Raw genomic sequence first — 26,510 nt, 5'->3', positions numbered from 1 at the left:
GGAAAAACTAATACTTGGGACCGAACACTCATTTTGCTGGGGGTCTTTGCCCCCTTGAAATTTCGTTCATGTCCATAGCTTACATGTAAACATTGCCCATCTGGTGTCTTCACACAATAATAATAATAATAATAATAATAATAATAATAATAATAATAATAAAGTTGAGGTAATACCTTCAGCAACAAAAAAAGCAATAAACAAAGATAAATGTAGTTGGATTATCATTTATTATGTTAAAACTAAAATGTTTCATAAGCAAATACATTCATATCTATGTATATATCTAAATAATTTTATTCACCACGAAATTGTCTATTGCCAGATATTCCATACTAGTTCACATTATCTGGTATATTCCACCGTCTATTTCGGAAGTAAGTCTGAATCATTCATGTTCAAATAAAAATATGCAGTACGTTTTTCAGTTCCCAAGAACAGAAGCCCTGCACTGCCCAATGCTTGTATTTCTTTGAAAGATGGTTTACAGTCCCTGTACTACCATGTCTTCGCTTTGTTAGCCTACCGGAGGGGGAAGGGGGGGTTTGAGGGGGGTGGTGGGGGAGGGGGTACCATGGGTGGGGGTCCCCCCATGGACACAGGGGGTGGAATGGGTGGGGGTGGAACCCCTGGGGGAGGTGCAGGTGGGCCAGGAGGAGGACCAGGTGGAGGGCCACTTGGTAAACTCCCTGGTGGGGGTGGAGCTCCTGGAGGGGGTGGACCACCTGGGGGTGCAGGGGGTGGCCCTGGGGGTCCACTTGGTAACCCTCCTGAGGGGGGTGGTAAACCTACAGGTGGTGCTGCCCTAGGCGGTGCACTCTGTGGAGGGGGAGGTGGACCAGATGGTCTTGGAGGAGGAGGACCTGATAATCTGGGGGGTGGGGGTGGCAGTGAGGGGGGTGGAGGGGCCATGTTTTGTCCTGGTCTGCTCTGAGGTGGCATCTGCTGGGGAGGGGGCTGCTGGGCTGCCTTTGGGTCATGTTTGAAGGCAAACTGGAGGAAGAACTGGAAAATTAAATAAATACTGAAGTCAGATTACAGGAATTTTTGGGAAAATTTTTTCATCAAAATATCTAAAATATCGAATCTTTCAATAGTAAAATATCAGTTACAAAAACTAATCAAATTATGAAACATAATTCTAAGAAAGTTTTATTAACAACAACGATTCCTCAGAAAAGACGATTAGCAAAAACCTCATAAATCAATTATATTCATAACTGTGAAATTTCCTTTCTTCAGCATTAAGTGAAACATGAAATCAGAAACTAGGTACTAAGTGTCTTATTTCCTAACCACACTCAGATATGCTAACATGCACGAAGAAAATTGCTGTTTGTCAGATCATGTCTCTTTTAGTCTGAAACTTCCAAGCTAAATAATCGAAACTCCACTTCTGTCTGATTATGCACATTAGGGAATGGCAGCTAAATTATATCAGAGTAAAACATTCCTCATGCTTTCAATTAATCTCAAGTTTAACTTAACAAGCCTTTGTAGTCGTCATCAATACTCTTGAGGGTGTCACTTCATAAACCTTTGATTATTGCATGTGGGCATCACAAATAAGTGGAGCTATAGTTAACTAAGCCATTGTTAACAACCACTGAATGATGTTTGAAAACTGAGGGAAACTGGAGACAAAATTACACAGAATATGCATGCATACAAAGGGTAAGGAAAACTACTCATTTGAGCTTTCTCATTTAACATGACATTACATGGTAGTGGTTAACAGCAGTTTGTTGGATACTACAACTGCACATTTTATTTCATCTTCCTCATGTGACTGAATTCAATGGTATATGTCTGTGTGTGTGTGCATTTTTCAAAAATAAAAAGGGTTTCACACAAAGGTGACTTGAAAAACATAGTAGCAAATCTATTTATATAAAATTTAGAAAGAGACTCATGCCCAAATTTATCTTACTCCTTAAACTTAGCTCAAAACCAGACAAGGTTCTGATCCTCTTTAATTACAACTAGGAGTAAGGCTTGATATAAGTCAGAATGGCTCGGTAATCTAAGAGAGAAGCCCAAATTTCATTATCTGTAAAATAGTTTCCTATCATTAACCTCTAGAAGTCTTACATTTTCAACCTAAAAACATGATACTTAATGAAAATTTACAAAATTGTATGACATTACAGAAACCTAAAACGTGCACATGCTTGGTGTTAACCTTGTGTGATCAATAAAAGTGAGAGATCCACAAATCAGTTACACAGGAACTGAAACCATCTTTCAGAGGTGACATTTTCAGTGTAACCCGTAAACTGTTGTCATGAAAGAAAATTACCTTTTCCAAACAGAAAAATATATTTCAGTGAGCACTAGCATGGGCTCTTGTATAGCATGTATATTCAAAACATTACTAATAAAACTTTACCTTCAATAAATGTAAGAAGAGTTGAAATACATTTACATTCATCCAAACCAAAGCACCTGTCACTAACCCCCCTCCTCCCCTTTCAGCAGGCACATTTTACCTGTTTTGTTTCTCTGTTCCAGTGAGTCCAAAACCTCTTGGGCTCCTTGTCAACCTCCCTGCTTGGGACCTGGAAAGCCAAGCATGTTACATTTCAGAAATATCATTCAAACAACACGAGCTGGTATCCATCTGGAAGAGCAGAGAAACATTTGGGGAAAGGGTGAACTGGGAGCAAAGCAATCTAAGTGGGAGTTGAGGGGTTGGCATGAACTTTGAGTGCACACATTGTTTTCCTATTTCTGTCTATACACAGCCGTTTCCAGTGCTTAGTAGGCGGGTCATGCAGGTGCTAAATACAACAGGTGTACAGGGCGGGTTCAGTTCAGTTCAACTGTAAATCAATGTGGTTCTCTTAATAACTCTATCGCAGTATTGCTTAACCTGATACATGCACTTACAACATCCCTAAAGCATTTCAGATGAGTTAATCCTGCCAAAACATTGTAGATTGCCATTTGGCTTTACAAGTGAAAAAGTAGTCAAACATTATTTATCTTAGATCATAATGCCATAACAACCCAATTACCATACAGACTGTCTGTAAGTCTGGAAATAATTCATTTATTTCATGATAATCTACATTCAGCATCTCAACTCAACATTTGTCCTGAGCAAATCAAATTCAGTTCCCATTTATTGCCAGACACAAGGTGCATTTCAACAAATGATTTCCCTGTGGACTTGCTGTAATCTTAGAAATGCTTTTATTATTTTGTCACAAGACAGAATACCAGCTGATATAATGTAAAGAAATGAGATAACACAGGACACAATCAATGTTTCAGATAAAGTTAGCTAAAAGGTAGGGGAATCACATCTACCATACATTCAAAGGGCCATTTTCCCAGTGCTTGAAGTGATTTCATTCAAAGACTCTGTGATAATTTTTCATTCATAAAATTTATTTGCCAATGGATAATATTCTGTTTTTCTTAATATAACTCGAGACTCATCCATCTGTTTAGCTCAACACAACAGGGGTAATCAACTGCACCGTTCTATATTAATGTTTTTCAGTATCTATGCTATGCAGGTTTGGTGCTAAATGGGCACCAATATAATATAATAATAATTCCATAACTGAAAAGGCTTGTCAGTCTGTTATGTGTATTACCATATGAGGAATTTTCTAATAATACAACAGACAGTAAAAAATTCATTAAACATCAGACCAGTTAATAAAGTGGAAGATTTTTACTGCACCTGTGCAAGTAACTCTCTGGGAAATAATCTGGACAACAATTAATCCATTTCAATATGATAGCTTCTGGTATTTGGTGCATTCATAAAGGTTCCCCATGAAAAACTTATTTGTGAATACAATGCATACACTGCAACATCTTAGGTATTTTTAAGTTCCATAATAAAGTCAAATCTATGCAACTAAGACTGACCAAACGACATCATGTAGTTTCAAATAGCATATAGAAATACCAAAGAGTATGGTCTTCTACTTCCTGAAAAACTATATTTGAACAAAAATTTTCTACTTTCTTTCTGTGCTATATATATATTTTGGTTCAATGACATTTAAATATTTATGCTATTGCGCATGCAGCAGTTATCCCTCACATTACAACATCAATTTGCAGACTTTTAATTACTGGATGGATGGATAAATAAGTTTAGTTTACTACCAGAAATTTGACGAAGGTGCAGTTTTAAAGCTTATTTTTGGCTGACTAAGTGATTAATTTTGTTTATTCTTTGGCATTTGAACTTTGTTTGAGTCATATAGGAAACAAGCAGTGTTTTTTTTTTTTGCTTAACAGGAAATCTATGCATGCTTCACATGTAACTTTAAGTAGATAAATAACATCTAAATGTAGTGCAACTTCTTGCATGCTTTATGCATTGCATCATGTAAGTTGTGAAATAAGTGTTACTTGTTGAAAAGGCCTAAAAAAGTTAAAATCTTCCATCCTTATAACCCAAAGACTAAATTTCACAGGAAATGGTGGAAGCAACTGAATGCACCCTACCTTAAAAGCAATAGTTTCATAAGGTTCAGCAGCAAAGAGCAGATACTGCCAGCTCTTGTCTGGTGGCTCTACCTTTTGTTCATATGCTGCCATGAATCGATGCCTTGGTACCACCCCTTCCACTATTTCTGGGTAATCAATCTGCATAAAGAACACATATATGTGATGAAAATATGTCTCCTATTTCATAAAAAATATATTTCCTGCTTCATCTTATGGCGATGCCCTGATGAAAGCAAAACATGTTACTTTAGAAAAGCAGAGCTAAGAACAATGCAAATCTTTTTTCGTGACAATAAAGAACAACACAAGCTTAATTATTTACCTCAAGAACATACAGAAAGCTAAGACATAGCCAATCTAACATCAAGGTACAAACATTCAAGATCAAACATTTACAAAACATTTTATACCTTTTTCTTTATCTAACTTTTACAGGTCCATATCCTATTTCGAAATCAATTTGATCTTGCAAATGCAATAATGCAAATCCTTTACTTTATATAAAGATTTTAATTTCAAATTCACTTATTTGTACAACTTCAACCTCTTGGTTGCTATTTGCTTTAAATAAACTCATTATGACTGTCACTTACGTATTAAGGGTGAAAAATTGTCATTTACTTTTTTCCTGATTTATTCTAATTCAAACTGAAAATATTCATGTCTCACGGATGTCCCTTCCTGAATACATCAGGCTGTGATAATGTGTGGGCGTCACTGCTGTCACATTAGGAAGTCTCACACAAACTTTATCTGAAGTTTAACAGATATCATAACTCCTGCGTAAAATAACTTGGTCAGGCAACCTTAACTTATCACGACAGGTTTAATTTTCTTTCTTTACCTGGAATAGTAAACTTTGTTGCCCATTCTCTGGGTCCCTTTGTTTGGTAACTTTATACCCAGGTCGTCCAATTTTGACAAATTTCTTTATTTCCACTCTTGCTCTCTCTGGAGCTGGCTGGGCAGGGGCATCTTTGGCTTCCTTTGCTGCACGACGGGCTCTATAGAGAAAAGCGAATGTTTTACTAAGTATCCAGTTGTATGTGGATTATACAAAAAATAAATAATTAAAAATGTTCATCTTTGTTTATAATCTGTTAAAGATATCATATATTAATCCTATGTACAAACACTTAAAAAACATCACCCTTGCTCATTGACAATGAGCACACTTTCACAGTTCATCCCATGTACTAATACCAAAAAAAAAAAAAAAAAAAAAAAAAATAGTTGCATGTCTCACATTCCCTATTCAGTGACAATGAGCACAATTTCACAGTTAATAATATGCACAAATACATAATAAAATGGTTGCATGTCTCACGTCACCTTTTCTCAGTGACAATGAGCACAATTTCCTGTGCTAAAGTAATGCATTAACCAAACAGATTAAAAGCCAAGACAACACTTACAAGTTTGCCTGATGTTTCTTGCCCTGGGTATGTGCCAGATAACTGCCTTCATTATTGTGTAAAGTAAGACACAACTTGCACTCATATGAGCCCAAATGGTTTCTCATAAAATATGGATCCTGGAATAAACATAAACTCAATCAAAATATGCTTTATAGAAATTAAGTTTAAAATATCAAAATCATCAAGGTAGATTAACATATAAGTCTAACTTTAAAAAGTACATATTATTCTTTCGAGAAAAAAAACATTAACTGTACAAAAAAAAATAAATCTTATGTATTAAGATTTTAAGTGTGAACTTTACTTAAATTTCAGTTAAATTTACTTTTTTTGCTAAAAAAAACAATACAATCAGTGTCACAGAGCCTCTCTCTCTCTCTCTCTCACACACACACACACACTTAAATTATTTAAAAACACTACCTTATTTAAATCAATGGTCTCCAAAGCCAGCTGCCTCAGTCTCTCCCTCCTGTCTCTATTGGACTCTGAGGCAGAGGCCACACCCCCAGAGCCTGTCTTGCCACCAGCTCTGTGTTGGAAATCCATTTTGCCTTCCTCTGATCAAATGTGACCAGTAAGAGATCGAGTATTTTTTCACAAGAATCCTGAAACAAAAAGAAACATGTTGACAGCAACACATTTTCCTCACAAGACACTTCATGTATTTAATACAGCAATTAATATCTAGATAGCTTTTTAAAAATGCAATAAATGGTGCAAGAATACAAGGCACTTCACATTCAAGATATTTTAAACACATTATGTTTGTTGTGAACAGTTAAATCTATTTGTAATATCTCTCAGAGATCAATTAATATTGTGAATATATTATAACTGCATTAAACTAAAGTACTTGGGAAATGTACCTTAGTAGCACTAATTAAAAAAAAAATCACTGTCATATTAAAAATATTGACAATTAAAAAACTTAATCAAAAGAGGATAGTTGTCACATGAAGCTGAAAAGTTAGCTGAAAGGTTACTGATGATTACCAAGCATCTGCAATACACAATTCAACTGGAGATTTAAAAAGCTGAATTTCCAAATATTTCTAAAATAGATCAAAGAAATCTCTCTCTCTCTAACACACACACACACACACAAACAAGCTCCCAATGTTAAGAATATCCATTTACTTTACTGTGCCATACATGTCAATACCTATAATGCAGACTTGCAACTTTCAAAAGAACAGCCTTACAATGCGCTTGTTGTGACATGGTGCTCATTAGTTTTGAGTATTGTGCTGTGAAAGAACGGCATCTTGCGTTTTTTTTATTGCTAACTAAATTATTCATGAATGAAAATTATGAAAATTAGATATGTACCTTGTTATGTTAGATATGTACTTTGTATATATACAAAATAACGGTTCTTTTAAATTTAATAAAATGTTGATGCTTACTGGCCAAAAGGAAATGAATGTACTTTGGGCCCAAGCAGTTTGCCTATAGGACATAACTGCTGACAATAAAATGGAAAATTTAAAGACACTCTATTAGAAAATTATATCTGGACATTTACCAGTATTCAAATTCATCCAAAGCTATTCCACAGGACTACATTAAAACATTTTACACAATCATAAGTCATAATTGGTGAGTATATTTTCAAATTAATTCATTGGATTCGCAAAGATACTTGTGAAAGTCAAAACATAATTTTATTTGGAAAAACAATGAAAAGTAAAGACCAGTAAAGACCTTAGTCTAGACTAGTTGTAACTTAAGAAAGTGGGTGGCATACTGCAAAAATGCCCCCTCTTCCATTATAGGCCATGCATGGCTATTAGATTAAATCTGTTCAAAAATATTTATTAATTTTTGCTTGTTTAACGTTTTGGTATGGTTTCACAAATGTTGTTTAACTTACTTTTCAGGTTCATCAACAGAACAAGGTGACAGCCAAGTGTAGACTACCCAAATCACCGGCTTTTTGTTAACAGTAAATAAAATTATGGAATACAGTGTTTGATTCTTGCTACGCACCTCCAGCGTACTCCAAAATCACACCGTCTTTAAAAAAGTAAACAAGGCACCGTATTTAACCTTCCAGATATGTAAAAACAAAAGGAAATACAATGCAATGCTTACCCCACGTTATTCCGCCATGAGACACACAAGTGCGAGAATTGGCGAGATTGGCGTTATTACAGTAATAACCCAAAATATATTGATATCTTTATCAAAATAAAAATCTTAATGAAAAGACAAAAAAGCAGTTATATTCATTTATATATACTTATTAGTTCTAATGACTCAAATAAGGTAAAGTACGAGAAAAATATAAAGGAGTCTGGGAGTTTTGCATGCCAACACCAAACAATATGGCGGCAATGAGTTCGAGCAGGTGCCCGGGAGTTGGTGAATTTTGATGAATACATGCATACGAAGCTTTCATGACATGTAAGTAAAATGCAACACGGCATGGAAACCAAAGGTTAAGTCGCATTTTTGTTTGCAACATCACACATAAGTGAGATGCATGCATTTTTGGTCTTTGATAGTGATAAATTCCTGGTAAGGAGGATCAATGAGTCGATACGTGCAGTGGAATGAAAAAGACTTGGGTGCTTGTTTGATCACTTGCGTGGGTATGCGTCTATCACTTAAAATAAACATACATGATACATCACATGGATTTTTTTGTCTACCAATTTAACTTCCATGCCTGAATTATCCATGAATAATGGTTGTTTTGTAAATTTCCCTCACCAGTCTTCATTCATTTACTTTCCCTCTTCAATATTATTTAACTATCATAGCAGCAGGAGATGTACGTCATCTGATAAGCCATGTAATTAATATAATTATTATTGGGTTATAATTGCTCCTGCACTTAAATGTATATAGACTACTAGATTTCCATGTAAAAATGATTTCCATGTAAAACTATGATGGCATAAAATCATTGGGTATGATTAACATCTTTTTAAGGTAATGGTATGCATACATGTATCTTGTGAAGCTGGTGAAAAGTGATGTATTATGGAGCAGCGTGTAACAGATTCACCCAGATCAAGAGAACTAAAAGCTATTCGATTGAAGCGACTGGCTTATTTTAATGCACAACAAGGCAACAGTAGAAATGCAACAGTTGCAGAGAATTCACATAAAAATGAGTCTAGGTATGGATTAATTCCTGAAGGTGTATTTACATTTGAAATAAGTTGATTCTTCTTGGTATTACTCTCTCTTCTGGAATGCCCGATTAAGCTAAGCTTACCATAGGCAGCAAATGTAATCATCCTGCTCTCTGTCCCACCAGTCTGCCCATTCCATTGCACAGCATGTGGCTGACTTTGGAGAACAGAATGCTTATGTATATTTTCAGCTCTAGGTAAGTTTAGCTTTCAAAGAAGAGTTTTGCTATGAAGGATCAGTCTATGTTCAGTGTGAATGCACCTTTGGATAACAGATGATTGAAAACTCTGTGTGCATAAGTATAAAGAGACATTCTATTTGCTGTATTTAATACATGCATGTAGATTATCTTTTATCACTTGTGATAAAAGATAATCTACATGCATGTAGATTATCTTTTATCACTTGTGAAGTACAGTATGTTTGACCAGTAACTGGGATGAAGATATTTTTTCTTTAACAATCTTTGAGCTGCCTTTCATTGTTTTAAAAGGAGTATTTGATAGCATTAGCCAAGTGCAGTAGTCTTCCTTCATAGTTAGTTCTATAGGCTCACTTGATGCTTTCTTTTGATAGGTCAGAACTCAATAGATCGGGCCCTAAGTCCATCCAGACATCCAAGTATTATGACAGAGAGAATAGGAGGGACGTAAATGTAAACTCTTCTCCAATGAATAAAAACACAAGTACAAACCAGTTGAGGAATCCATATAGGAATTCAAATGACCACATTCGATCAAATAGCAAAGCAATAAATGAGAGCTCTACTAAACCAACTAGGAAACTTGATTTTTCAACAACAAGAGAAGCTCCCTATCATGGTAATGTGGAAGAGAAACAGCAGTTTAATGATGTCAAAAGTTCACCTTCTGTCATATCAAAAAAGAAGTCCCCAAACAAAGAAGCTGTTGAAGAAATATTCCTATCTTCATCGCGAGGGACTCCTGTAAAGCATAAAACAAACTCCCCAAGACCAGAATCTCCAGAAAAAATGCGGAGCTATTTTAACAAGTCTACAAAATTTGATGATGATGAAGAAGACGATTTAGGACTAGAAACTCATCGCCCAGACTCTGACAGATCAGAAGGGAGTCAATACATGATGCATAAGGGACCAGCAGGTCTCAGAGAAAATGTCAACTTACAGTATGAAGATTTCCATCATGCAACAAGGCAGACCAGTAAATTTGGCCAAGAGTATAAGGTTGTTGGTGACAGTAACAGGCAGCTACATGATGAAGCCCCTGTACCTACTGCATGGCCTAGTCAGCTAGGTAGAGATGATGTTCATCTGAGGCAGCCTGCTCAGGGTCATGGCAACTATGAGACTTCAGATTGGCAAAGAGAAAGTGGACGAAATGCTGAAGGTGATCAAGGTGGACCAGATGAAGCAGAGAACATCTTAGATTTTTATAAAAGAAAATATGGCATTGGGGTTCAACAGACAGCAAAACCGAAAACCACAAACTGTGACAAGAATCTGATGGAACAACCTAAATTGATTGACAAATATGGACAGATAGTAAATCATATACTGGAAAAAGAGGCCAAGGCAAAACAGGAAAGGGAAATGGAAGTGTTTAATGAGTTTTATGAAAAAGGACTAAAAACAGCTCTTGGTGATGATAAGTATCAAGAGTATACTGAAAAAAAGAAAAAGCAACAGCGCTATCATGATGAGCCTGATTTGACAGATATTAGAGTTTCTGCAGCATGGAAACAGAGGCAGAATACCAGAGAGGGTTATTATCACAAATATTCTTCAGATAAAGCCAGTCAAGTTCCCAAGGCAGTAGATCCATCTTATTACAATGGAGTTGTTCGCCACGAAAGCAGCATAGAGCAAAAGAAAAGTAACCATGTAGAACGCAGAGCTTATTCAGAGGAAGCACATAGACATTGGAACCAGGGACATTGTCCAGATGAAGAACAACTACAAAATGAATACAACTACAGTCAACATACCCATAGTGTTCCTAAGAGCCCAAGAGATAAGTTCATAAACAAACTACAACAATATGAATCACAATCACATCATGTGCCATATTATGTATCTGGGAAAACTGCTGATGAGGGAGAAGAGAACCTTGAATTGAAAACTCATAGACCAGGTTATGACCCAAATGATGAATTTGATGCCATATTTAGAACACCTCCAAAGAGTCACCAAGCTGCCAACCCTACTATTTCCAAACAAGCTAAGAATTTTGAAGAGATACTTGTTCCAGCTATTTCAGCAAATGTTGCTTTCTCAGCTGAAGAAATCTACAAGCAGGCAGAGAAATTTGGAACTGAAGACGATAGAGAATTTAGGAAGGTAAAACCAACCATGAAGCCAAAAGGAGCCAAGCAGCATTTGAAAAATCATGCTCAGCCAGAGAAATATGAATATAAAAGCTTTAAGGAAGCAAAAGAAGATGAATTGATAAATCAAAAGAATGCAGTACCCGAGACCCAAACAAAATTACCGCAATGGGATCCGATCCAATATGATAGTTTCCTTAAGAAAGTGAATGAAGAGTTCCCAGGACCAGGAGGGCCCTCTCAGACACAGGGTTACCCTCAGATAGACCCTCCAGCCTATCACAGTATATTCGGCAGTGGAATGCCCTCCCCCAGGAGACACCAGAGAACTGTCAGTGCCCCAGAGACACCCAGGAAGAACATGCACCTGGAAGCTGTAAGACAACATCATCAGCATAAGTAAGTTTCGGACCTGTAACCTGCCATTTTAAAGTTTTTTATTCCCGAAACCCCCAACTTGAGGTTTAGATTTAGAACATACTTTGACATAAGGGCTTTTATTATTGAGTGATATACCTTAGTGATACAGCTGTACATACCAGTATATTTTGAGAGGTTCTACCATCCAATTACCTTACAGAGGACTTTCTCCAGTTAACAAGTATTCTTCCTCCTGTCCTGTCAGTTATAATCAGGGGCGGATTTAGGCCGTCTTCTGGGTCTTCTGGAAGACGGTCAGATTTTCAAGTTTACATTGACAGGTATCTATTTTTTTCTTTTGGAAGACGGTCAAAAATGGAGGATGGTAACAAAGATAATTTGGGAGACTGTCAGAAAAAAAATCTTTGGATCCGCCCCTGATAATTGGTTTAGTTCGCAAAGAAAATGAATCCATATACCTTTTTTAGATACATGTATGCAAAAAAAAAAAAAAAAAAAAATAGAGCTTTTATAAATTTGATGATATTGATAGGTTTGATTTTCTATGCTTTAGCTAAGCAAACCTACAAATGTATGCCAAGAGTGATTTCTTTCCATATTTTTTCCTTTTACAGAAGAAGCACAACAAATGAACAGGGTGCAGATGCTGGTAATACAGTTGAACAGGGGACCCTAACTCCAGCCTTCTCCAACTCATCTCTGGACAGATACTTCTCCTCTCTCAAAGAGATCAGCAGAGATGGAGAATCTTTCTCTGACAACTTTGAACCTATTCCTGAGCAGAAGATAGACCAAGATGAGGCGGCTCTTCATGAGAGTGATGGGGAGGTGAGGAGGAGTCGCGAGGTTCTGGAATTGGAGAGAAGCATCAGGGTTGGTGGAATTACTGAGAGGCTTCAACGAATGGGAATTGATCTGACATTCCTGAAAGATAAGGGTCAAAAAGAGCCAAAATCGGCAGACAAATCATCTGACAATCAGCACAGTGGCAAACATGAAAGTAAGGTAGACAGCACAAATTCTAGTCCTCCTCAGGAAGTTTTGGTATGTCCAGAATGTGCAGCATTGAATAAGACGTATCTCAGTTGGTGCATAGAATGCAGCTGTGTATTGATAGGTGTGGAACCAGTACCAGTTAAGCAGAAGAAATCTAAAATCCCCATTAGAGCTACTGAGAGCTCTAGTGTAGCAACTGCCAAGATGCTTAAATCTTCATCGGAAGCTTTTTCCCATCACAAGGCTCAAGAGAAAGAAAACGATTCTGATATCCAACTTGATGGATGGTTCAAGCCAAGAAATTTTACAGAGGACAGAAAACAAGCTTCGCACCAGGATGTTTTCAAGGAGAAAGAAAACCCCCCACCTAGCTCTGATTTGGTTGAGAAAGAAGAACTGAAGAGTCACCTGCCATCACATTTGTTTAAAGCTGTTGATGAACCAAACCAAGAAGAAACTAGTTCTCTCAAAAATGAAACTTTAAAATCTGAGCTTTCTCTTGATTTAAATATGAATGAATCCCCAGAAGAAGATGATGAAGATGACGAGAAAAAAGATGGCCACTCCCAATTTTTAAACTATTTTCAAAAACAGAAGGAAAAGCACAACAGAACAGTTTCTCAAGACAGTGAAATTGAAGTCATTGAAAGAAACAGCAATAGTAACTTTGCCATTAGACAGTCTAATGATGATGTCCCAAATCTAAATCTCTCAGACAGTGACAAAGACAGGGGCCCGATTTCTGACACAGATGATGAAGCTGAAGATGAAGGCAATAAAGTAGGTGTAGTACCACCACTAGTTAGCTGCCAAGAACAAGCCCACCTTGGAGCTGTGGGTGGAGTGAACCACCTCAGTCAGGGTGGACTAGAAAGTAGTTCAGGTCCCAATGAGCCAGAATCAAATGCATTCCTAGAGAAACTCCATGAAGACCCAAGAGTAAAACCTGTTCCCAAGAAATCTGGAGACAAGTTGCCCAGCAAATCGAAACCAAAAGCAGTGCAGAGCAAGGTAAAGGCATCTATTGAAAATGAGCCCTATAAAAGAAAATGGGCAAGGTCCAGTTTGGCATGGTCATCTTACAATCCTGGAGAAATCAAGCCAAGGTCCAGTCTGCAGCCTAGTCCATCTCCAGGTCGACCCAGCAGTGCTAAAGGTCAAAGGAGACCCCAGGGGAAGAGCAGTGACAGCAATGTGGATACAGGGAGCTCTACAGAGAATATAGCACGTAGGAAAAGACCTTCAAGTGCTGTGGTGAACAGCAGTAGTCGCGAATCTAGTCATAAAAGACCTTCCAGTGCAGGCATAAACAGAAGCCAAGACTCCAGCAGGCAGAGACCTTCTAGTGCCAAAACACCTGCTGGATCGCAAATTGACCGAGTGTTGGACTCTGAGGTGAGAAACAGTAGGAGTGGTGTTGATATGAGGCTGAGGAGACCAACCAGTGGGGACAGAGGAATGGGTGGAGTAGACAGCAGTAGACAAGCTGGGAGCGGTGGAGCAAGACCCAAGTAAGTTTCTTAACAGACATGAAACTATGATGAATTTGTAGTTCTGACAATGTATAGGCCTTAGCTTATTTGTTGTTAGTGGTTGCCATTATTTTTTATAATTGTCAAGTTATTGTTTTAATTTTAAAGATTAATTTACATTTTTGACATAGTTCATTATACATCTCTCTCAAATAACAGTACATTGTACACTGTATGCGCATCCTGTATTATAAATTATAACATACTGTCATTATGCAGTCAAAGACCAACAACATCAAAAAAGGTGTGGTATCTATGAAATATATTTGCAAATGTGCTTATATCTTATATTTGGATTTTTGTAGGAATAGTGGGAACTTTGGTGGAGACAGACCTAGAAGTGGTCAGTTCTCCCCGACTCTTTCGAGGAGGGGTGACAGACCCAGGGGTGGAAACTACTCCCCCTCACTTTCACACAGGGAAATAGGCCAAGGAGATGGTGCCTTTTCTATCAGACCAGCTCTTGTGTCATCAGGTATAGTGGAAAGTTTTTGGACATTTGAGTATGATATAAGTGGATGATTTCTGTGGAAATGTAAATATATGAATGCAGAGGGTTGGCAGAAGTAATGAATATGATTACTAAATTTAATCATCCAACTGTACATTAAAAACTGAATATTACAGCCTTAAAAAAATTTGCCTTTTCTAATACATTTCAATTCAATTATCGCATGTTGATTCAATTTAGACTGCAACTTTTCTTTTTTAGGGATAGCAAGTGCAAGAACAAAAAGTGCAATGCAGACATATGACAGATATATTGAAATGGTAAGTTTGTTACAGAACCTTTCAAACAAGAGAAACATAAGAAAAATTCCTAAAAGTTGACCAGTATAGTATGAAAAAAAAAAAGCTTTAAAAAGTGACATTTCTTTCTGCATGATAATTTGAGTTACTGTTGTCAGATGTTAATCTTCAACCCTGAAAAAAGTCTTAATTTATCCCTTGCTAATAAACGTGAATTTAATAATACATATTTCAGAGTCCACGCATCTTGGAAGGAGACTTTTCCATGTGGCTGTGCCTCCCTGATGAGATATGGCTACATATTTTCTCTTTTCTGTCACACAAAGAGTTGAACAGATGCACTAAAACCTGCAAACATTTCCACAGAATAGGCAGTGATGATGCCCTGTGTAAGTATTTGAATTTGTTTTAATCTGCAGTGCTCTACTGAGTACCCTCTTACAATAATGATAATACTACTTTTATTTTTAGTAACCAATTTGAAAATACAGAGTACATCGAAATCCTTTTATTGTCTGAGATCCTATGATTAATAAAAACTCTGACCATTGTACAAACGTAAGATTACATTGTTTTCAACAGCATTGTTTTAAGTGATGAAAATTGACCAGTCAAAACAAATTTAACCATGTACAAGGCGCTTTTATTCCATACTACAGAACCTGTACTTTGGTGTGTTGATTTCCTTCAGTAAACATTTAATATTATAAGGCCTTCTGTTATTTTGTTTATCTAGGGAAGCACATCTGTATAGAGAAGAAGCCACACTTCTTTGATGAGTGGTTGGTTGAGATAGGCCAGCACCACCCCTCTAGTCTGTCCCTCATACAGTGCCTGGGCAATGGGGTGACAGTCACTGGCCTCAGGGAGCTCTTCAGGCACTGTGCAACATCACTGCAGGTATGGTTCCTTTATACAAATTGTTATTTTATGTATATTAATTTGATTTAGACATATTGTCTGCCTCTCATGAGTGGTCTGCTCGGAGAATGGAGTGATAGTCACTGCCACTGGGCTTCAGGATCAGATCAGGCACTGTGCTATTTGATTGCAGGTAATGACCAACAATACATTTATTGTGTGGTGAAATGTATCCACCATTTACTTGAACCAAACTTAAGGTCCTCATCTATTAGAACCTGCTTCAGAAATGTAAGAGAAAAAGAGAAAGATATCATCATTGTTTGGATGCACTACACGTAAAAACATAACAGTAACACATGAATATCCTACAAGACATAGGACATAGCACACATTGAAGGGACACATAGTCTGGTTTATTCCATTTATCCTGGTGTTCTCATGGTTTCAGGAGCTGAACATTCCACGGTGCAACCAGGGCAGCCTGACAGGTGACAACATCCTCCTCCATGCTGCTGCCAGGTGTCAGAACATCACTCACCTGGACCTCAGCTGGTGCAACATTAATGACAATGGGGTGATTGCAATATGTGAGGCATCCAAAAGGTGAATATAGGAAATCATTATTCTGTTTTTTTTCTGTAGGGAGATATTTTACTGCAATTTTTAAAGTAAATATGTTAAAACTTTTTGGGAATAGTTTTATGTTTTTGTAATTAATGCATAAACAAGATTTGATAAAGAATTTATTTAAAAAGTATTATTATTATTTTATTACCAAATTTGCAAGGGTTGAATAATTACAAGCATTGCATCAAAGTTGAATAAAACCACTAGTATTTGAATTTCTATGGATTTCAGACTAGTGAGTATGAAGCTGAATGGTTGTCAGATGATCACTGATGACTCCATAGATATGTTGGCTACAAAGCATGGGAAAAGGTAGGCAGAGGCATGACAGAGATGTTAGGTCTTTGATAACATGAGTATTACTAGGCTTAGGGATTGCTAAGGACAGCTTTTAAGCTTTTAAAAGATGTAAGGGTAAATTATTAAAATGTCACAAGTACTTTACATGAGATTGATATTACTGTGCAAGCACTTTGTAAAGACTGCGTATTGTAAAATTGGGATTGATTTTGAAACAGACCTGTAAAATGTGTGGACTTATTGTGTGTAATAATGTGTCATTTTTTATTCAGCCTGGAGACCCTGGAAGTATTTGGCTGTTACAATGTGACTCCAATGGGGATGGAAATCCTGGCTGAACACTGTAAAGGACTAAAGTCACTTAATGTGGGGCGGTGTCACAGGGTAAGTATCAGTGTGGGACAGTGTCACAGGGTAAGTGTCAGTGTGGGACACTGCCATAGGGTAAGTGTCAGTGTGGGACAGTGTCACAGGGTAAGTGTCAGTGTGGTACAGTGTCACAGGGTAAGTGTCAGTGTGGTACAGTGTCACAGGGTAAGTGTCAGTGTGGTACAGTGTCACAGGGTAAGTGTCAGTGTGGGACAGTGTCACAGGGTAAGTGTCAGTGTGGAACAGTGACATAGGGTAAGTGTCAGTGTGGTACAGTGTCACAGGGTAAGTGTCAGTGTGGGACAGTGTTACAGGGTAAGTGTCAGTGTGGGACAGTGTCACAGGGTAAGTGTCAGTGTGGGACAGTGTCACAGGGAAAGTGTCAGTATGGGACAGTGTCACAGGTAAGTGTCAGTGTGGGGCAGTGTTACAGGGTAAGTGTCAGTGTGGGACAGTGTCACAGGGTAAGTGTCAGTGTGGTACAGTGTCACAGGGTAAGTGTCAGTGTGGGACAGTGTCACAGGGTAAGTGTCAGTGTGGAACAGTGACATAGGGTAAGTGTCAGTGTGGTACAGTGTCACAGGGTAAGTGTCAGTGTGGGACAGTGTTACAGGGTAAGTGTCAGTGTGGGACAGTGTCACAGGGTAAGTGTCAGTGTGGGACAGTGTCACAGGGAAAGTGTCAGTATGGGACAGTGTCACAGGTAAGTGTCAGTGTGGGACAGTGTTACAGGGTAAGTGTCAGTGTGGGTGAATATCTAGGGAATATGTAAGTGTGGGGCAGTGTTGCATGGTTTGCAAGTTTTAGGGTGGGGCAATGTCATGGTAAATGTTATTTTGTCAATGTGGAAAACTATCATTGGGTGTGAGTTAATGTACCAGAGTATGGTGAAAGTGTTATAGGGTGTTTCCTTATTTGGAACTATCCTCCAGTTGTTCAAAAAATCATTTTTCATCAATCTGAAAAGTTAACTGTGAAGTTGTTTAGGTAGTGTTTTGAAAATAATATAAACCATGACTTTATAATTCTTTTCCAGCTGTCAGATGCCTGTATTGTTCAACTGTCTGAGAGTTTGTCCCAGATCAGGACCTTGGATCTCAGGGGGTTAAAACAGGTGATTTGTCTAATATATTTACAATAATAACAGGAATATAAGCAAATTTCTCAAGTAAAATTAAATATAATTTAAAGGTCCTTCATATTCATACTTGACATAATAATAATAATAATAATAATAATAATAATAATAATAATAATAATAATTTCAGTCTTAATAATAAATATAAATTTTTTCACAAGTTTGGTAATAATTCTTTGCATCAAAAAGGTGTCAAAACATCTTTGTCTCAATCATTTTCTTCTGTTCACTGCTCTATGAAATCCAGCTGATGTTACTTTTTTCCAACTCTGCATTGACATTTTTTTAATAGATAAAAGACAACTGCATTAGGAAGATAGTAAGGAAGTGTCCACACCTGAAGACCCTTGTGCTGGCCAACTGTCTCAGAATCACTGATGTGGCTTTGATTGAGGTCTCTACATATGCACCCCATGTCAAGTAGGTTGATATTAGTGTTTGAAAAATATATATTTACATATTCACTTTTTGAAATGATTAATCTAGCCTTCCTTTTCCTTAAACATTTTCAATTTTTTTCTTTCTGATATAAGATATCTTAAATGTTAATAAATTTTTCCACTTTTATATAATTTTGAAGACAATTCACACACACAAACAGCATTCCATCTTTTCTTTGAGTTTAAAAGATCTTTTTCAAAAGTAAAAGAGAATTTAGTTGTACTAGTATATCCATTTAATTACACAGATGGTTAGATGCTAGTGGTTGTAGGAACATCTCCAACCAAGCCATAGGTGCTGTCAGTAAGAACTGTAGAGGTCTGGAACACCTGGATGTCAGCTCTACGGGAATCACACATCTTAGGTAATAATAAATTCATAGAGACCAATACTTAACTAGTGAGATTGTAACTTCATGAGGTGTCTGCATGCACAAAGTTCATGCTGCCATTTTGTTAGGTTATCAAAAAATAATATGTTTCAATTTGAAGTTGTGCCATTGCTTTTATTGATCATTTTGTAAAGTTCTGGTCTGTTATTCATTGAAAATTATTTCAGTGTGATCATGTTGGCCAACAACAGCAATGAGACCCTACAAACGCTAAAAATTAGCTTCTGCCAAGACATCACAGAGTCTAGCATTGTCAAGCTGGTTAGGAACTGTAGGAGGTAAGAATGTGACTGAACAATATATTTTTGAATATAATTAAATATACTTAAAAGTTATCTGTCACAAATATTGACTTGCTGTGATTGTTATAATTCAGTATGCATTTGATATTAATAGTTTTAGTAAACTTTTTCAGAGAACCAAATGTTGGGGACTGAAATTTTCCTCGGAATATTCAATTGAATTTTTCCATGTAAAAATTCCTAATGTAGGCCCTCAAATTATTTAAAAAAGGAAAAAATGTAGATAGATAATGATTGCAATGTCAATGATTGATTTAAGGATTCCTGTACTGCAAAACTCTAAAATAGGCATGAATGCTTACATTAACTGTGAACTAGTACATGAAAAATTCTAAGTAATTACTGCTTCACTTTGTGGCCTTATGTCCCACATGGGACGAAGAGGAATGATGATGATAATGATGATGACTGCTTCACTTTAATTTTATATTTATTATTAGAATGATGAAAATTTTAATTTTTAAAGTAAACATACAAGCAATAAGAGGTTGAGCTAGCTTTTCTTTCATTATTTAGTACAACAATGAGAAATTTCTGTGCACACAGATCTACCCACATTTCAATCAATTGATTTATTGAATTATTCCATCTTCAAAGATGCCTTTGCTTTTGAAGAGTTTTTATATTTCACTTTTAGCATTTTCCATATTTTAATTTAATTTTCCTCCCCAGGTTGGATACTCTCCATTTGTATGGATGCAAGGGGATTCGCTCACTAGACAGGGTCTTAGAGATCAAACCTGGCCTGAAAGTGGAAAAATAGACCAGCATATTGACCAACTAGATTTTCACATAATGTATAATCCGTCCAGTTTCTATGATCAAAGTGATAGGAGCTTATGCCGTTACTTGTGATACATCTTTTTGACTCTGTGTTATGTATTTCAGTTCTTTGAACAGTCTATTAAACAAACATCAGTAAGTTGAAATCCAATTTGTAAGATTCAGATTGATATTTATATTTTAAATGTCTACTTTTTAATATATATCTTAAAATAGAATTGCTATTTTGATATACACTGTGATATGCGGAATATTTTTGAAATTATTTCTTGTACTACTTATTTATAAGCTGAAACTTTATTATGCAAAGCCAATTATTTAAATTGGGAAGTCGTTTTCTGATACATTCCTTTTAAAACATAATTTTTAACACTGGCATTTGTGTATATTCAAAATGTCCGATTTCTCAGAAAATTATGTAGTGAATCTAGAAACATTGCAATATATAAAGCACATGCTGAGAATGAAAATTTTACAGCCTCTACTTAAATTACAAGCTTTTAATGCATTAAGCATGCCAAGTTCTTCTGTATACTTTTCCAGAAATAAAAGCAATATCAAAGGAAAATGAGCAACTTGCTGTTTCAGTTATTGACAATTAACTGTTTCCTATGCCCAAAAAATATACGATGACTAAATTTGAAATTTACAAATAAGATTTTATTTCAACATAAAAGTGTGGACTTTAACATGCAGTAGTAACACATTCTTACATGTCTTGATTTCACCATCAAATTCACCATATTTTGCATTTTACTGTTCCAGCCGACACGCTGAGGTTCAGAGATAACTTGAAACAAACCTTGATGCTATATGTTGAGGTCTGTTTTAAGTTATCTCTAACGTTCATGGTGCCATCTGCTTGTCTGCAACTGAATGAAAGATTGCACAATTTAAAACCTACTCAAACAATTGTATCTTTTTCCTTTTTTGTACTGGTAAGTAATATGTAGATTGTACATTATACATATGTTTTAAAACGTCCAATATTTCATTGGCAACTAATTCAGTGTACTTCCCCTGCACAAAATGCGTGCCATCATCAATGGAAACTCCTTTGGTATAGTAATCCTCCCATTGTGAAGTGGCTACATACAAAAAAAAGTATCAATATTTATCAAAAGCAATTTATTTAAAACTGATTGGTTTACTATCACAATATTACAAAATTTATTGCAAAATTTAGCTATATTCATATTGCTGGGAGGACTTTAAAAAAAAATTATTTCATATTCACAAACAGAATTAACTCTTAAAAACAAGACTTCTGACATGTTGCAGTTTAATACAAAAATGATTTAAAAAAAACCTGAAGAGCATTTGTACAAAAAATTGCAATATCTACTTTCTAACTTCCAACTACTTAACTACTTTCTAACACTACTTTTCATTACTTTGATATATATAGCAAATTTTTCATAACAAATTACCTTTTTTCTGTATAACTCCTCCCTTGTATTTATCAAACTGCTCTTCAGTTACTCCCAATATCTTGGCAAACTCCATAGAAAGATTGGCTTCTATAAGTTTGTCGTTTTCACTCATTATGTAGGTGAGAGGAATTTTCTTCTCTTTAACCATGATCCCATCTGTTTTTACCTAAGAAAGATGAAGAATATGCCTAATAAATGAAAGGACAGTTTATAGATTTGGAAGGGAAACAATATTGTCTGTTTTGAAATGCCTCATGACTATAGATAGATAGATAGATAGATAGATAGATAGATAGATCATATTAATGCAGCTGTTACACTAAATTCTCATCATTTAAAATATATAGAACTTTGGACAATAAATAACGTAATATTGATTATATCTATCAAGTAAGTACTGCAATGTAGAACTTTCATGCCACAGAAAAAACTGATCCTGCTGCAAATTTATGTGTGGTACATATAGGTTCATACATCATTTAAAAGGACAAAGCATAAGATTTTATTTATACATTTTTCACTTAAAAGTACATCATTCAAACCCATTTCTTGTTGCACTTATGTAAGGACAAACTAAAACCTTTTCATTATTCAAACAGATAAATGCCATGAATTCATGTTGTTAAAAACAGTGTAATTTTTCATCTTGTAAACCCTGCCATCTGTCAACCATCTTGATACAGTTTTCAATTGCATGCAACCCCAAATACTGTGCAAGGACTTTTTACATCCCAATGCAAATTGTTACAGAGTTATGGCAAGTGTCAGGAAAGAAGTATCAAAGGTTGGTTAGTAAAAAAAAAGTTTACCCAAAAAATTTGTTCAGTACAAGTTATGAGAGGAAAAATCTTATGCTGTGCCTCTTTAAAGGGATAATAACTCATCGTTTCGGCCAAAAAATGAATTTTCCTAGGGTAAACAACAATTTTTTCCATACTTACCAATGGCTAATGAATCCATTTTTACATTCAAAGTTAGTCCCTGGATTTTTTCTAAAAAGTTTGGTTTTTTGTTAAAATCTCTTAAGAGATTTTAACAGAGTATAGCCATCAATGGAGGTCACGTGGTCTACAGACAAGCTCAGATATCAGAATAATAGCTATAACTGCCATTTTTGTGGTAAAACTGAATATATTATATTTCTATGAGTTATTCACAATGTTTTTATTGTGAAATATAGATTTCATATGAAGATTTATTATCCCTTTAAGTAACTCTTTAATTTGCATAAAAATATAGTTATATTGCAAATGTGCATGCTGAATACACACTTTTATGCAGTTACTCCCTTGTAAAACTTGTACAAATAAGCAGAGCCTCAAAACACGGGCTCTAGTCTGCAAACTCATTCTCAATTTTGTTACAACTTCCAACTTCCATTCCAATAACTAAAATGGATTATTCTATTGCTAATAACATAATATACCAATGGACGTGTGCATTCTGACCCATCAAATGTTGGTGACCTTGTTCATTGTACACTTACATCATAAAAAGTACCATGTGCCCCCTGTTCTCCTGGCTCCCTCATTGCCATAGCACTAGCAGCTATATGAGCAACTGGTAGGTGACTTTGCCCAATTCTTCTACCAAGCCAACGTAAGGCAAGCAAAACAAAGGGTCTATTCAAATAATTAAATTGCCAATAATCTGCCAACAAACATGTGAAAAAATATGGTCTGAAAGCCCTGGAAGTAAACGAAAAAGAGTGAAAATGTTTGTAGTGAATGAAAGTCATTAAACAATTGCACAGTTTACACTTTTTGCCCAATGTTTAAAAGATTCAGCCATTTTTTAAAGAATGACATGTATTTTTTCAAACTTTACAATCACTGCAAATATCTGATACCTATTAGATACAATACTTACTTGCAAGGTTTATGTGGAGTTGGTGTAACAAGCACAATACTTCTGAATATATCCCATGAAACATGTGCACCTATCATCAGGGCAGGATAGGCATTTAAACCATGAGCTACCACCACATCTGGGCTGAAAAAACACATCAAATATGGTTTTACTTCATCTTTTCAATGGGGGAAGATTGTAAATTTTACTGCATTTTTTAAGTTATAAACCATTTAAAGTTAGAACATTCCTATTGAGTGGTTGGGACAAAATTAAAAAACAGACTACTCTATATAGTTCTATTCGATGCAGTAAAAGCACCCCAAATGCTATAAAGAAATTTTTGTGATTATAAAATAATCTATCTGAAATTTTGCTAACTTTTGCCCACTGAAAAGATCGAGTAATTTCTTGGTGTTGACATACTTGGTACTATATAAGCCACAATAATATGGCACTATTTTCTGAAGTGAAAAAGTGCATTTTATTATTCAGTAGTCAATCTTATTTTGTTAAAATGTGATTAAGTATTTATATACTTTATTTCAATGCAACTCATAAGAATTAAAGTGCTGGAAGTCACATGATGTGTAGTCAACTTTGTAAGAAAATTGCTTTCTCCCAGTGATATGGGGAAGCTTTCTCCAGACACTTGTTCCTGGCAAAAATACCAAACACAACAAATATTGACAGCATAGCCCGGAAAGGGGAAAGTTACTTGAGAATTACACCAGACACCATAGCCATCTCTTCAAGGCGAGTACCAATAATGAACTTGTTTCTGTGGGCAGCAGCCTTCAGATTAGCAATGTAATCTTTTAACTATTTTTTTAATGTTAAAAAATTATACATTAATAAGACAGTAAAAAAATATACGCCATGAAACAACAGTCTGAATGTAATGACACTTTGGGTCTCTTTCACCAGAATAAAGTTCATACATCATCTAAAAGTTTAAATATTTGACTTACTTTCTTACCCCAATGGTATCTAGAAATGCCAGCAGAAAATTGGCTCTTTCCTTGGTAGAGTGAACATAGTCAGTTTGCTTCCTTAAAACCTGCCACATGTGGGGACTGGCTGTCATCCAATGAAGGTAAGCAGCAAATAATCTGACTGGCTTGAGAATGCTCCATCTTCTACCTCCATATTTTTTTTCAACAGGCACTTCCACTTCAGAAAACCCAAGTTCTGATAAAGGAACAAGATTTAACTGAATCACTGTTGGCAATATTTTGCTCAACACCTTTCTGCCAAAGCATCACAAAATGGCAATGATTAATTATACATTTCACATTTACTTTCTGCCAAACTCTATTGAACTAGAGTTCCCCTCCCCCAAAAGAATCCTGGTTTAGGAATGTTATTCATAAAAAAGTTTTGTCTTATTATGCAAAAATAATACCAAAATTGACCAGTAAAACTTCAATTAAGTTATGAACTTCATAAACTTATGAGCTCTGTTATTCTTCCTAACAAAATTATATTTTTATAACAACAGCTGTATTAGTTCTGCTCGTTACTGGAATTTAATGATGAATACACACTCCTTGAGTTTTAATTTCATTTTACTAACTTCAAAATTAAAAATAATGACACTTCACCAAATGAAATCCATTATATGGTACTTTCATAATTGCATTACCTGGAAAATTGGGAACAATAACACGAACTCCATTTTTTGCTAATTGAGTGATTAGTTCAAAAAGGTCTTTATGACTTCCAGGAATATCATGAAGTATTATTGCAGTTTTCCCTTTGGCATTATGGTTCTCTCGACCAGTATCTATGTAACAAACATCAACTCTCACATTTACTGTATCTCTTCTTTGTGTGGGTATATATTTATCTTTATCTATTTTAGGTATAACCACTTTGGTTTTATACATCCAAGAAGTGCTGGTATTTTTTGCATGTCTCAGGACAAGTGTTTGTCCTGAGGTTTGGTAGAAAAGTTTTATTCCTCCTCTTCTTATCTGTGATACCATCTTGAGTGTTTACTGTATATCTGTAAAAATGATAAGATTTCAATCATATATTTGGAAGTTCTAAGAACATTTAACTAACAGTACACTTATGATTTGTCTTCTGTAGGTGTCACAGGCCTAGTGGCAGCTGGGATATAAAGTATATCTGTCTGATACAGTACCTTAGTGTATTATTTCATAGCACTTAAGTAAAGTTTTGATTTAGAATAGAGTTTCTCCCAGCTAAATGGTAGTTCTCTCAAATTCTCCAAACAGTCACTGCCACTGGCTATACTGACCAGCACATGTACCACTACTTCAGGACTAAAACACAGAGTACTCCACTATTTTACTGTTACTAATAATAGCAATTAATTAAAAGAATTTATAAAAGGTTGAAATGGAAAAGTTTTGGATTGGCAATGGGCAGCAAGATAAAATATAAAGCAGTACATATATACCATGTAAAAGAACAAGAACTAGATTTTTGGAAGTTTTATGAAGTAGATTTTTGCAGCAATAATTTTTTATGGTTTTTTGTCACCCCCCCCCCCCCCCTCCCCTTCACAGTAATGAGTAATGTGCGTGTTACGGAGATGAGTATCATGAGATGTAAAATAAAAATTTGAGAGCTGCCGCACCGCGGCTGGTTCGGCAACTGGTTTTCATTTCCCACTTTTTGAGGCCGTTGCTTTCATGCGTTAGCACAGTCAGTACATATCAGAATCGTCAACAGGAGTGCTAACGCATGAATTTTCGTGCTATGGGACGGTGTGACTGTATTAGAAGTAAACTCGTACTGCCAGTCACAACGTCCACTGCAGCATATTTTGCAGTGCTGGCAGAAACGGACTTAAAGCATATTTGTACAAAAGTAATCGCATGTTAAAATAAGGACGTTATCCTACATTCAACACATATTTCCAAAGTTGAAGATGCATGCACCCGGCATTAGCAACATTCCCGTTTGGCAGAAAAGGGCAAATCGATGCCATCGATAGTGCAAATAGGTAAAGCCTGTCTTGGCAGTACTATAATAATAA

At 36.0% G+C, this 26,510-nt stretch overlaps 3 protein-coding genes across 7 annotated transcripts; 1 reads left to right on the top strand and 2 right to left on the bottom strand.

The window, feature by feature from the left end:
- Positions 1-211: 211 nt before the first annotated feature.
- Positions 212-8,052, bottom strand: LOC106164052 (splicing factor 3A subunit 2). 3 transcript variants are annotated; one of them, XM_024076148.2, is made up of 7 exons: positions 7,992-8,052; positions 6,318-6,502; positions 5,892-6,010; positions 5,321-5,480; positions 4,474-4,614; positions 2,490-2,558; positions 212-1,005 (listed from the first exon to the last, which is right to left on the bottom strand). In XM_024076148.2, exons 2-7 carry the CDS (start codon positions 6,441-6,443, stop codon positions 523-525), a joined length of 1,098 nt encoding a protein of 365 aa, XP_023931916.2. In that variant the 5' UTR covers positions 6,444-6,502; positions 7,992-8,052; the 3' UTR covers positions 212-522. The 3 variants fall into 3 exon arrangements, with proteins under 3 accessions (XP_023931916.2, XP_023931918.2, XP_013397292.3); XM_024076150.2 differs by lacking the exon at positions 7,992-8,052 and adding an exon at positions 7,771-7,954; XM_013541838.3 differs by lacking the exon at positions 7,992-8,052 and adding an exon at positions 7,887-7,907.
- A 155-nt stretch (positions 8,053-8,207) lies between these two features.
- On the top strand, positions 8,208-20,790 carry LOC106164026 (uncharacterized). 2 transcript variants are annotated; one of them, XM_087013481.1, is made up of 16 exons: positions 8,208-8,303; positions 8,835-9,025; positions 9,618-11,744; positions 12,341-14,233; positions 14,560-14,729; positions 14,967-15,025; positions 15,240-15,393; positions 15,741-15,904; positions 16,317-16,471; positions 16,727-16,807; positions 17,068-17,179; positions 18,201-18,278; positions 18,595-18,722; positions 18,991-19,107; positions 19,302-19,412; positions 20,109-20,790. In XM_087013481.1, exons 2-16 carry the CDS (start codon positions 8,886-8,888, stop codon positions 20,197-20,199), a joined length of 5,580 nt encoding a protein of 1,859 aa, XP_086869607.1. In that variant the 5' UTR covers positions 8,208-8,303; positions 8,835-8,885; the 3' UTR covers positions 20,200-20,790. The 2 variants fall into 2 exon arrangements, with proteins under 2 accessions (XP_086869607.1, XP_086869618.1); XM_087013492.1 differs by lacking the exon at positions 8,835-9,025 and having other exon boundaries at positions 8,221-8,303.
- A 67-nt stretch (positions 20,791-20,857) lies between these two features.
- On the bottom strand, positions 20,858-26,437 carry LOC106164048 (uncharacterized). Of its 2 annotated transcripts, none has more exons than XM_013541834.2 (7): positions 26,376-26,437; positions 25,146-25,508; positions 24,472-24,691; positions 23,522-23,644; positions 23,139-23,340; positions 21,650-21,818; positions 20,858-21,307 (listed from the first exon to the last, which is right to left on the bottom strand). In XM_013541834.2, exons 2-7 carry the CDS (start codon positions 25,486-25,488, stop codon positions 21,120-21,122), a joined length of 1,245 nt encoding a protein of 414 aa, XP_013397288.2. In that variant the 5' UTR covers positions 25,489-25,508; positions 26,376-26,437; the 3' UTR covers positions 20,858-21,119. The 2 variants fall into 2 exon arrangements, with proteins under 2 accessions (XP_013397288.2, XP_086869634.1); XM_087013508.1 differs by having other exon boundaries at positions 23,139-23,274.
- Between the last annotated feature and the right edge of the window lie 73 nt (positions 26,438-26,510).

The sequence above is a fragment of the Lingula anatina genome, chromosome 1 (genome assembly GCF_051362555.1).
Source record: "Lingula anatina isolate TDL-2025a chromosome 1, LinAna3.0, whole genome shotgun sequence".
NCBI lineage: Eukaryota > Metazoa > Brachiopoda > Lingulata > Lingulida > Lingulidae > Lingula > Lingula anatina.
This window is presented reverse-complemented; position numbering and strand designations above follow the sequence as displayed.

Coding starts and splice junctions, on each gene's coding strand:
- LOC106164052 (XM_024076148.2), bottom strand. CDS start 6,443: ATGGATTTCCAACACAGAGCTGGTGGCAAGACAGGCTCTGGGGGTGTG. Junction 6,011..6,317: donor AGACCATTGATTTAAATAAG/GTAGTGTTTTTA, acceptor TGTTTATTCCAG/GATCCATATTTTATGAGAAA. Junction 2,559..4,473: donor ATGAAACTATTGCTTTTAAG/GTAGGGTGCATT, acceptor TTGGCTTTCCAG/GTCCCAAGCAGGGAGGTTGA.
- LOC106164026 (XM_087013481.1), top strand. CDS start 8,886: ATGGAGCAGCGTGTAACAGATTCACCCAGATCAAGAGAACTAAAAGCT. Junction 17,180..18,200: donor ATGTGGGGCGGTGTCACAGG/GTAAGTATCAGT, acceptor ATTCTTTTCCAG/CTGTCAGATGCCTGTATTGT. Junction 18,723..18,990: donor ACATATGCACCCCATGTCAA/GTAGGTTGATAT, acceptor TTAATTACACAG/ATGGTTAGATGCTAGTGGTT.
- LOC106164048 (XM_013541834.2), bottom strand. CDS start 25,488: ATGGTATCACAGATAAGAAGAGGAGGAATAAAACTTTTCTACCAAACC. Junction 24,692..25,145: donor TATTGTTCCCAATTTTCCAG/GTAATGCAATTA, acceptor TTCCTTTATCAG/AACTTGGGTTTTCTGAAGTG. Junction 23,645..24,471: donor GATACCATTGGGGTAAGAAA/GTAAGTCAAATA, acceptor GTGTTTTTTCAG/CCCAGATGTGGTGGTAGCTC.